This window comes from Xenopus tropicalis, chromosome 3, assembly GCF_000004195.4.
Source record: "Xenopus tropicalis strain Nigerian chromosome 3, UCB_Xtro_10.0, whole genome shotgun sequence".
Lineage (NCBI taxonomy): Eukaryota > Metazoa > Chordata > Amphibia > Anura > Pipidae > Xenopus > Xenopus tropicalis.
The window spans coordinates 64,328,576-64,341,441 of NC_030679.2; the positions used below are offsets into that span (position 1 = coordinate 64,328,576).

Below are 12,866 nucleotides of genomic sequence, written 5' to 3' on the forward strand. Positions count from 1 at the left end.
CCATGCCTACCATCTTGCCTACCATCTTTACATGCTCCTTGAGAAAGTCTTATTTCCTGGCTGCTAAGCAGCATTGCTTTGCCTCCTTGCTATTTATCTATTTAAAGAAGGTTAAACTCCATATAGGTTGGGCATCAGTCAGATTGCTAACCTTGTGACCTGGACTGGTGCACACCTTCCATAAAAATTGCAATAGCCCATGGTACTTTAAGAACTCCCCACTGTCATATTCCATGCAATAATCCACATGTCCCTTGTGTACACTGGGAAGGTGATTGTACTATACTGCAGATGTGCCTACCCACTTGTACACAGGAGTTACTTTGTCTCACTGGAAGGTGGCCAACATATTGGCATCGCCAGTATTGTAACCTTTACTTCTCCTTGAAGACACTCTTTAACTGTTTTTTTGGTCAGAGGTTTTGACAATAATTAAGTACCAACATCTTAATAGATGCTTTACAGACAGATCATTCACATCTTTGCCCCAGACAAGTTTACATTCTAAGATCCCTGTGATGAACACACATTCCATCAGAAGTCTGTATGTATTTAGAGTTAGGGAGGAAACCATGCAAGCTGTTGTTTTAAGTGCAAAAAAAGGCTTCATTTTGGAGTGCAGAGACCTTCAACACAGCCTTTGGATCCAGTGCTAACTGTGTTAATGAGCACAGGTTCAAAAAGAGGTGGGTGGGGGGAGGCATGTAGGAATCCCCAGGTCTGTCCCCTAACTTGCACGTCATTTAGACGCACAAAGTAGGAAAAGTGCAGCCTGCATAAAGGCTCTGTTTATACTGCCCAGAACTGCTCTCTGTACTGAGGGCTGGATTTTTCATTTGGGAAGAAGGGCACAAGTGCTCCCAGTATGAGCATTATGGGGCATGCTATTAGTGGATCACCAAGGAAATGTTCTGTGTTTACGCCATAAAATGTAACTTTTATTAATTAATGATTAAAAAGACCAATTGTTAAAATAACTAATGACTTAATTACAAATAAAACCATTAAACCCTCAAATCAACCCTGTAAATCAATTCCTGTACCTTCTAATCAATAGGGAAATCAACCTTATACATGGTTATAATAAATTCAGTTCATAGGCCAAATAGAACAATTCATTTAGCAGTATAGTGATTTCCTTAATTGATGATTAGTGGGAGGGGGGAGAAAGTTAGGAAGAAAACATTCTGTTCCAGTATATCTATAATATCAAGACCAAATGATACAATGTTAAATCTTGCCCAATATTTTTCTGTTGTTAGACCAGTACATATAGAGTTTTTCTACTATTAACTATAAATCAATTACAAAAAGCATTTTTTGAGACTGCATAAATTACCAATGAAATTTAGTGTCTGGAACTTTTATCGAGTCTCAGTTTCAGAAATACTACATTAAAAAAATATATTTTCACTTTATATTAGCGGTCTTTTAATTGTTTTGCCAGCTACTAGCATTAAGGACAGAGGAGAGATGTATAGTAGCACTTGACAACTCCTGACCTTCCACTGCCAAACTTTAAACCAGTAATTGTTTAAGCAATCCATAAAAGTGTTGCAATGAAAATTATCTGCTAAACAATTTAAATTGCAAATATGTTTACTTTGGAAGTTTTGGCAGGACCTTGCTAAATGTGAGGAACTTCTTTAAACAGCCTAAGGTAAGGTTCTAACCAGTGTCGGACTAGTGTGTCCAGGGCTCACTGAGGCTGCCACCTCAAGGCACCTCACCCTAGCTCCTTCAAGCTAAGCCAAAAGCCACCCCCACCCCTCTGCTCAGATGTGCACTGCGTACCTTCCTACATGCAGCCACCATAATTGATGGGGGAAAAGACCCACAGTTCCTGACGGGAAGTACCCTGGGTTGGCGGCCCACTAGATTTATTCCAGGGTTGGACACCCCAGTTCATCTCTTGTTCTAACAATATTTTTAATAACAGTTGCCAGAATGGTAATACCTTGAAACAAAATAACCCCACCAGTATTACTACTATGTCACAGAAGTCCACAACAAGACACGAGAAAAGCCTTTATCCCCGGACACTTTTTAGACAATTACAAGACAGCTACTCCAACTTTGTAACATGGGGCAAAGGGGTGAACGTAAAACAAAATACCAGAAAGTAAATTTTTTTTTATACTGTGTGTAGCATATCTTGCATATTATAATTAATCATTGATGCAAATGTGGTATAAATTTGTAAATTACGTAATGTTGGATCTATATAAAATCAGAATTAGTTACAATATGTCTCTCCATCTGTCCCTCCACCCTTTCTAAATCGTTTAGCCATAATCTTAGATTGTGTGCAGACTTGAGATTAAAACTGCGATGTAAGATATAGTTTTGTTTGTTAAAAGACATGATTTGTGAAAGTCCTAAAATGTACCTCTGTTACCTGACATTATGAAAAGAATACAGAAAAAAACTAATTACAGGCAGATCAGCAGTGCCCTTGATTTTTCAAGTGATCTGAAAACCTTGAGAAGCCTAGTGCCTGTGTAGTTTTTACATTATCTTCTGGCACCCTGTAATGCTTGGGATGAGCACTGACACACATATACCATTTAAATGTTGAAAGAGGTTAACAAGCATCAAAAAATTTCCAGTCCAGTGGCTTGGTGAGTCATTTTTTGTGCTGTAGTTGAGTTCTAGATACATCTGGCCTAGATAATTCTCTAGCTTGATCAACAAATTTGACACGCATGCATTTCTTGCCTTTCTCTTTTCCTGGCTGATAAGAAAAAAGTAAATTATTAAGCTAGTTCCATTCCCTTTTTAAAAATGTCATTCCTCCCACCCTTCCGTGCAACTAAAACATAAGGAAAGTATCTATCCTTCCGCCTTGTTGTCTAGGAAACAAATTCTTTGTGTTTCTGCATCAGAGGGCAGAAGTCTGTTTAGTCTGTATTGTTTGTATGGTAGCAGAGTGTTGTATTGGGTTAGCGATTGATCAAAACCGGAAGATATAGAATAACTGATGCCTTTTACTTGGTAAGTTAGTTAGCCAATAAAATGTATCACTTACTTAATGATCACTAACTGCATTAGTGGGTAACTATTTTTGCATTATAAATGCACTTAAATGTTTACAAATGCAAGATTATGCACTTTGGCTTTAAAAACATGCAGGCTGCTGCCATTCTGTATTGGACTTCCTTTTGCCAATCGTTATCTTTGATGGAGAATGGGCTAGGGGTACTAGTGGAAAAAGTACAAGCACTGCTAGTAATGCCAATCAGCAGCAGGAATGTTCAACAAAGTACAGGTAATGGGATGTGCTTTCAGAAAAACCCGCTATCCAGAAAGTTCTGAATTACAGGAAGGACATCTCCCAGTTTCTCCATTTTAAATAATTCAAAATTTTTAAACATATTTTCTTTTCCTCTGTAATAATACAATAGTAAATTTGATCCTAACCAATATATATCATATAATTAATCCTTATTGGAGGCAAAACAATCCTAATGTTTAAATGACTTTTTAGTAGACAAAGTATAGTTTATTCCAAATTACAGGAAGACCCCTTATCTAAAAAAACCTAGATCCCAAGAATTCTGGATAAGAGGTCCCCCCAAAAAAAAAAAGAGTATAAAATCAAGAGAATCTAAGACTCTTCTAGAATATTCAGTGCAGAAGGTCTCCTAAACTCAATTGGGATTTTAATCAAAAGGATCAAGTCCAGAGAAGAACAACTAAGCCAATAAAGGATATGAAAAGTCTCAGTTAAGGAGAAAGGTTAGCAGGTGGGGTTGATAATACTGGAGAAAAGGGCACATAAGGGGTGACTTAATAACTATGTATAACTATGTAAAGGGACCATACAATACAACTCTATGTTGCCTTATTCACCAACAGATCCTTCAAGAAAGGGCATCAAGATTATAAGAAAGAAGATTCAGTCTTGTGTGCAAATCTACAATGTTGTGGAATATTGTCTCTTAAGATTTTGTTGTCAGATACATTAGAAAGTTTCAAAAAAAGGCTTGGCATTTTTTAACACAGGGTTACTGAAACTGGTGCAAATAACCTTTTTGAGTCAAGTAGGATTTTCCCTTTGAGCAAATTTGGACAAAACAAGAATTTGCTGAATATGTGTCCTTTTTTTTCAATCTCAACTACAATGGAACAACTGGTTAAGTGAGCAGTAATCATTTTTAGTAGTGAACATTTCTAAAGTTTCCAGAGCAAGAAAGGACAGTTAGGGGCATATTTATTATGCTGTATAAAAAAAAAAAATCGGCGTTCAGATGGCGTTTTTTTCCATTTATTTTACACAGCTTTTTACTCCGTTTTTTCAGCGAATTAATTTTACACAGCATAATAAATACACCCCTTAGTTTTACAGAATATAATGAAAAAGTAAGCTTGCCTTTAAATCAATGTGAGGTTACTGCTAAATCTCCAAGGATAACTAAATATAATATAACTTGGAAAGTGGAGTGATCAGCCTGACAACTGACAGGACAGATCAGGCAAATTTACTTGATGGGGAATTCAAGGACAAGGTAAGAGGCATGCAAAATACAAAGCAAGGCACAATTTTTGTTAGCAAAGAATTATTGCTGAAACCACTCCAACAACTGGATAGAAGAGTTGGAAAAATACTTACAATAACTTACAATTTTCAGGGCTTTATCTGGTTAACAATGACCACATTAAAAGGTTTTTTTCAGTCAGTTCCAATGACAAATACTACTATGGGATTATCCAGAATGTTCAGGATCTGGACTTTTCTATAAAGGTATCATTTCGCAATTTGGAATACTGTACTTATGGCTACTTAAAACATTTAAATATATGTTAAAAAGGATGGTTTGCCAACGTTGTTTGTTAACGTCAAGTACAAGGTACTGTAACTATTACAGAGTAAAATATGAAAAATAGTTTAAGTAATGGTTTAAGTAAAATGGTTTTAGTAATGCTAAGCTTCCTGGATAACAGGTATCTGGATAATAGATCCCATACCTGCACAGCATAACTGAAATATATAATGTTAGCACCTTACCTTTGCTAAGGAAATTCTGCATACTATTTGCCCACCATATATGGCAAGTGCATGCACTCACTGAAGTTTGAGGCATATAAATCAATCCTGTGTTACATAATATATGTAGCTGAATGGAAGGGAAAATGAGAGTACTCTGCTTCTGCGTACTTAAATAAAACACAAACATTTCAGAGTTCAGTGTTAATGAGTCGATAAACTTCTGTATGACAAAACACTGACATTCCAACCAATTGCAATTGGTCTTATTTTGTGTGTTTATGATTTGCCTACTATTTTGCCTTTGACTATCCTGAAAACCTGAATTTCATCAGAGAATACATCCCATAAGCTTCCATATCCCTTAAACTATAGTCCCCAAACAGTCCCTAAAACATACCTTAACCCAGCACCAAATTCCGCGAGAGTAATTCTTCAACGCACACTGACCCTGCCACTTTAAAATTCATTGCACACAGTGAATATAAAATTCAACACAGAGGTTTCTGAGACAACATCAGTTTAAATTGTGTGTGATCTGCAAGAGAAACATTGAGTGAGCAAACACTGAGTGGGACTTGTTTACAATGGTGGGATGCTGGTCTGTTTTTCATTACACTGCTATGAAGCACAGATTCACATAGTGAGCACTCGACTTCTGCTATTTTGTGCATGCAGAGAGGCCCTGTGGTTAATAACAGCCTGGGGGAGGAGGAATATAGATATACTGTATATCAAATCCACTTTATCGGCTTAAAGAAAGAATGTACAAGCAGCTATAAGTAAACTGAAGCAAGTCCATGCAAGCTACTGTGCAATAAATCAGTACTAAAGGTTCGCAATAAAAATGCCAGTGACAACTATGGTAATAGCTCACCATCAAAACAACGTTTTATAAAGCCAGCAGTTGGATTGCTACTAGCATTAAGGCATAATAAGTGGTATTATTTATTCAGCCAAATCTTTTACAACAAATTGCGACTGAAGCAGCCCAGAACTCAGCAATATTTGTACCTGCAAAAGTCTTTGTTTAAGGTGCATACACAAAATGTTCTAGTCCCTAAAGCTATTTGTCAATATACAACCTATATCAAATGACATCCTTCTAAACTTTATAATTCCCATTATCATTATAATTTATCATTATCTCTGGGACCTTACTAGGACCCCTTCAACCACTGCACCTCAAGCACAAAAAGGTATCTAGCAGTTTTTTACATTCAAAACATAATGTACAGTATGACAACTTAAATTGAAGGTACTGAACTAATTCAGAGAGGAAAAGTGTCAACCAAGGATGCTACAAAAAGAAATTAAGTGGATAAAGATCTTTGAAATTATGTAGAAGTAAAAATGAACTTTTAAGGGGACTGGTCACTCAGATATAAAAAATTGTATGATAAAAGTCCTTTTAAAATTAAACATAAAACCCAAATGCTTTTTCTGTTATAATATCCATACCTGTTTTAAATGTACTGAAAACTCTCAACTGTCAATCATATACTATGCCTCATCTCATGCACAGCAATTACTTTCACTTTTTATGCTACACTCCCTAGATGACACTGCGCCCCTCACATTCCCCCTCCCTCCTTACTGTGTATAATTGTGTAGCCTGTGCATGAGGCCCCCATTTTGACACATATGCACACAATTCAACAGTGTCCAAAAATGGTGCCTGCCTGTTTGCAGTGATTGTAAATTCCAAGGCTGAAGGAACAACAGTTATATATTTACTATAGTGCAAGTAAAGTTTAATTTGCTTGACTAACACAATAGGATATGGAATTACTTCTTAGGGTAACAGTTCCCTTTTAAATGTCCATTGTTGTTCCATTGGTGAGGTTGTTTAGCTCTTCTTAAACTAGCAGTGTCAGACTGCTCAGCCTGGGACCCTACCAGGAACGTTGGACTGCAAAATACTTTAATACTCCTCTACCATCGGCTTTTTTTTTTTTTTGTACCCACCTCATATAACTTACACTTATTTCAGGCAATTGGACTACTGCATGGAAAAAGACAGCACAGCTGTCAACTACTTTGGCAGATCTTTCCCATAAAAAGCAAAGCTTAAAACTTAAATGCAAATTACATGTGCGCAATTTAAAACAAACCAGTAATTTGGATGAAATACAAAGTATTCATATACAAGAATAGGATAAGCAAATCAGCAGTTTTTCTGCAGTCTGAATTAAAGGCGACAAATGTGAATTTTTTCAGTAATTTTGCCTACCTAAATTACATCAGTAATCTCTTCTTTTTATGACGTACCAATAACAGTTATAAATTATGCCAAAAAGGTTTAAAGGCCAAGTAAATTGCATTTCATAGTGGGTGCCAAAATGTTAGGCACTCCCCTAGTAAAATAAGTGAAGTTGCCTTTAACAATTTAATCCCAGAGAGGGGCAGGGAGGACACCACAGGAAGGAAGTACAACCAAGAAGTAATTTTCACACGAAAAGGAAGTGGGAGGGTTGCTGTAAGTGGAAGACTGAGAAGCACAGTTGGCTTCCATTCTGCCCCACAGAGAGACTTATGGAAGTCTGACAAGTTCAACTGATTATTAATAAGGTCAGTATCTGTGTCCAGCCAGACAGACTGTCACATGTCTCTGTGTCTACCTTGCTTGACCTGTTCTGCGGAGTGGGCCTATAACTGTGTCTCTTGTATATGACTTGACTAGCTCTTTGTGTGTAGAACTGCTTGCTGATGCTGCCCTCCTGTGGCTATTGATGGGACTTTACCTACAAGTTGCAGTGTTGAATTCAGCAATATTCTCTTGTTCTGTCAATAAAGCATTAAAAATCCAAAGCCTGTTGGGATTAGTGCGTTGACTGGTCTTGGACACATCACTGCCCTGGCACGACAGTGGGCATTTACTAAAGCTTGATTTTTTTTCGGTTCAGTTTTTTTGATACCAAAACTTGATTTTGTCATAGAAAAAAAACATGATTTTTTCAATCAATGGCAGATGTCCCTGTTACAACTTGAAGATCTTTCTTTGATTCATAGTTTTAGAGGTTTTCAGAGTGGGGGGTTTACAGGCTTGTGTCCAACAATACAAAAAGTTGTGTTTTTTTGTGCGACATTACAAAAAAGTTGTGGTTTTCACGTTTTTTCCAGTGGTGCTTTTTCAGTTCACATCCTTTGATAAATGACTGCCATTCATGGAAATGAGTTTATTTGTGGCTTGAAAAAAACTTATAAAAACCCACGAAAATCTGAATGTTTGTAAATGGGCCTTTACGTTTTTTTCCCCATGCCAGTGCTCCTGTTCAGCGCAAACTGTTGTTTACTTTCCCTTTCCCCAGCATCTCCAGGTGTCCTTAGAACAGGTTCTTATTCGAATATGAGCATTAGACTGTTTTACTTGGAGGTGTCTTTTTGTTAAAATCAGCTTTCAGTGTCTTTTAAATTGCAGACTGGTTCAGCTTTATATCCAACAACTTTAAAGGGGTTGTTCTCCTTCCAAACTCTTTTTTCAGATTAGTTGTTTTCCGATACAGTACACCAGAAATAATGACTTTTTAAAATTGCTCTATATCTTTTATAAACCATTTTTCTACAAATGAAGTTTAAAGTAATATCACTCTTTCTGGTGTTTCCTTCTGGCACCTCAGAGTCTGAGTTGTTACAATGTACTGCATTAGTTGACACATTTCTCAGCTGCATCTTTGTAAAGGTTAGCAATCATTGTATCAGTTATAACTCAGGCATCATGCTTAGCAGGGCCAAAGAAAAGAAATACATCATAGAAATTAGAAGAGTTTACAAAGTTGGTGACCCCCAGGGCAGTGTCAGACTGGCCCACCAGGATACCAGGAAAACTCCCGGTGGGCCCAGGTGTAAGTGGGCCCTCCTCCTCCTGACCATTTGGCCGGTTTCATGGTCATTCCCTATTTGTGAATAGGAAGAAAGAGGAAAAATACACAGAAGAATAGATGCTAGCGTGTAAATAAAAGAGACTAGGGGAATATAGAGATTGGGTGAGGAAAGAAGGAAAAATAGTTTGGAAAGCAGGCCTAGGGTCTAGGGTTTTCTAGTGGGCCCCTGGGTTCCCAATCTGACACTGCCCCAGGAGGACATGAGAAGGTAAAAAACAACTTTAAACTTCAACATCATAAAAATGGTCAACAATAAAAAATAGAAAGCAAATATAAAAAGTGTTTATTTCTGATTACCACAATTAATACAATCTGAAAACAACTGAACTGAAGTGTTTGGAAGGTGAACTACCATATTTATCCTTAAGAAAATGTATCCTATATATTTTCTATTACATTTTAGTATATATTTGATTAATTAGTAATAAGGATAGGAAGTGAGCATTCAGAATAGAGAAAAACAATAGATCAGATCTTAGAATAACACAGTTGAACTTAGTTCAGGTTTTTACAAAAATCTGGCAGTATTCTATTGCCACCTAGAGGATAGCTCATTAAATGTAAGCTATTCAGAAATGCTGTTTGTTATATTAGATCTTACAAAACTGTTTCTGTATAAACTTAATGCTGCCTTATGTGACTGTCATAAGAAGAATTCCTTTTTCATAACTGAATATATATATATATATATATATATATATATAAGGACAGAGAGCCGCACACACAAGGACTTAACAATAAAGTGAAAAAATTTATTGAAAAAAATCCATTGAAAAAATTTATTGAAAAAAGTCACTCGAAACGTTGGATTTTTTTCAATAAATTTTTTCACTTTATTGTTAAGTCCTTGTGTGTGCGGCTCTCTGTCCTTATATGTCCTTATTTTGGCCAGCACCCAAGACATTTAAACCTCTATAGGGTGTGCTCCACTCTTCCTTGTATATTATATATATATATATATATATATAATATATATATAAATATTCAAATTTAAATTACCTTTGCAGTTAACTTTGCCCGTGATAACTTTACACATGATAAACAAGTTACTCTGATAAAATAATAAGCACTTCCTTTAGGTTATCATGATAAGAATGATCATTTATCTTTCACTGAAAAATATTCTGCACTTCTACATAAATAAAGGTTATGCACTCACATTAGGGAAAATTACTTTTTTATACATCTCTTTTCTTACTTTTTAAATTTGAATGCTTCCGGAGCTCATGTTTCTGAAATATGTGGAGATATAAGAGAACCACTGCTATCAATTTTTCCCCAGGGTCAAGAGGTAGAAAGGGTTGTGGCCTGATCTGAGTTACAAAACGTATGTAACACTTGTAATCTTATTACAGCACATAGTACAGCTTATCTTACTACAGCAAATAGTAAAGCATTATAATTATTATGTGCAATAATAACATTCAAATCTTACCTCATGCCTCCTGCCATAAGAAGAAACAGATTGTAGATATGTGAAAAAAAAAACAGAAAAAGGATAGTGCTGAAAAACATGGTCATCCATGATCCATGGTCTTCCCTAAACATTTTTAAGCGAAGCACATAACCTACAAAAGAGAATGTAAAAACGATCAGATTTCAAGTTTTTACAAACATTCTGGTACATATCTGTAGATAGGGAAAACATTTATGCCCCACACAGAAGGGGCGGGAGCAGAACACAAGGTAAAAACAACAATGTTTATATAGAATCCTACTACAGTTGATGGCTCTCTCTTCTTCACTCTCCAGACTGCATCCAGGTTGTACGCTTACTTTTCTAATTGATTTTATTCTGTCTGTCCCTATACACTCTGTCTTTGGGAAATCCCCAATTCCTGATAATACAATCAATTAATACCACAGTAAGGGTAAGAACCCACGGACTGAGTTAGTAGCCCGCAATAGATTGCTGCTACCAGCGACTCCTATTGTTGCCAGTGGAAAGACACGTTGGAGCGGTTATTTGTCCATGGTAGCAGCGATCTATTGTGGGTAACTAACTCGCTCTGAGGGTCCTTAGCCTCAAAACCTGTCACTTCTTTTTTTTCTTAAAGGACAAAAAAGCTAAAAAAAGAATCTGAATTAATTACTAATTAAACCTCCATTGTGACTTTTATATTTTATATATGCAGTATATTGCAAGTCAGTCCCTAAGCTTAGGCAACTGCATAGAAGGCCAAGACATAACGGGCAACATTTTTAGCCTAGTTTTTTGTTAAGTCTCCAATAAATGAGAACTAAACCCCCTTAACTGCCCTTCATCGGCCCCCTCACCTCTCCCTTCCTGCACAGTCTTTTACGTATAAAAGTGTCCATATTTGCAAACCTAATCTAAAAAAGGCAGCGCAGCAGAGTATCCAGGTGCCATCTTCTGTCCATTATAAATAACAGGCTGCGTGGGGTGGGAGAAGTGAGGGGGCCGATGGATGGCAGTTAAGGGGGGCTGTTGTAGGTAGGGGGGTTAAGTTCTTTTTTAAATTATGCTAATAAAATCCTTCTTCTGTCATCTAAGAGAGAACATGCCCTTATTCAATTTTGAAATCCTTATCTTGACTTCCCATTAAAGTGATACTGACATGAAAAAACTACTTTTCAAAATATGAATATACATAAAAAGCTACCTATAGGTCGTGTTGACGGTTTTTCGCTGACGGGTTTGATTTTGTAAGTAATCGTTACTTGGAAGTTCTTAAACCTGACTGCTTTGCCAACCTGACTGTCCCTTTCCAACCTGTCAGTTATAGCTTCTAATGCTAACAGACAAATATGGCCGCCCCCTCATAGAGGAACACGGGGGATCAGACAGGTTATGTAAATGCCTCAGGCAAATATTTTTATGGCAAAATTATAAAGTTCTTGCAAAGACAATGTTATGAGAGATGTAAAAAAAAGATTTACTTTCTGATGTCAGTATCTCTTTAAGCAATAATAGCCTATAGACTCATTCTCATAATTTACAAAGTCCTTCATTCCTCTGCACCTCTCTACATCTCTTCTCTTGTCTCCATACAACTTAAAAACAACCTCCTGTAGAACTTGCAGAATCACCTATTGTTGCATCATCCCAAAAAATATCAAATTCCATTTCAGCTTCAAGAACATACAGACCAATGTCAGCCAAGGCACTATCTGCAAGGAGATGTGTGTTCTCCCCGTGTCTGCATGGGCTTCCCTATGTAAAAAATACTCTAGGGGGAAAAAAAAAAAAACATGAAAACCTTTTTTTCATGAATTCTGACAAGTGAAATTAATCAACTGAAAAATTAGCAGGTTATTGAATTTTGCTACTTTCTGAATGTTCCACTTTATGTCTGGCAATAATGTCTCTAAATAAATGGCATCATAATAGAAAGATTAATTCCTTATGTCTTACAACACAAACACATCAGCTGCCTGGTTCTAGCAGTGAGTTTCTGGTCTGTTCTAATGCCCCTTACAATATGAGCAGAGTGTGGGAAGTAGCTTTAGTGGAGTAGGCAGATTTAGTGCAGCTCAGTTAACAGTCGTTCTTTCAAGTGTCAAGGGATTTTCTTCTGCAATCCCCTTATATGACTGCATTTAATGTACTTCAGGATACTAACTAAATCTAACTAAATCTTCCTTAACCTATTGATGGTTAAATCTTATTTGAGGCTTCTAATACGTGTACTGAAATGTTAAACCTACGGGTATATTTTATATGATACCCAGCAGCTCAAAATTGATCACAGTTACTAATCTTTGCCTGACTGTCAGAATAATTTTCTTTCTGAGAAAGGTTCCTGTTGAGGACCAAAACACTGATTTATGTATTGTATATTGTATATGTATTAGCAGGCTCAGACTGGGATTCAAGAGAGACCCTGACATTTCTAGTACACAAAGGCCCAAATAGCACCCCACCAACCCAATAAATTGTTACTGTTTATGGCATCTTACAGCAGCCCGTGTTGCATTTACTAGAATCCACAGATTGCCAGCCCGGGCCTGTGTATTAGATGGAATTTGTACAC

The 12,866-nt window shown here is 36.7% G+C and overlaps 1 protein-coding gene across 1 annotated transcript in view; it reads right to left on the reverse strand.

The window, feature by feature from the left end:
- The window catches only part of tmem117 (transmembrane protein 117), a 40,932-nt gene that overhangs the window by 24,517 nt on the left and 3,549 nt on the right, over positions 1 to 12,866 (reverse strand). The window contains 1 exon segment of the mRNA NM_001102870.1: positions 10,307 to 10,439. Coding sequence (NP_001096340.1) covers positions 10,307 to 10,439 — 133 coding nt within the window.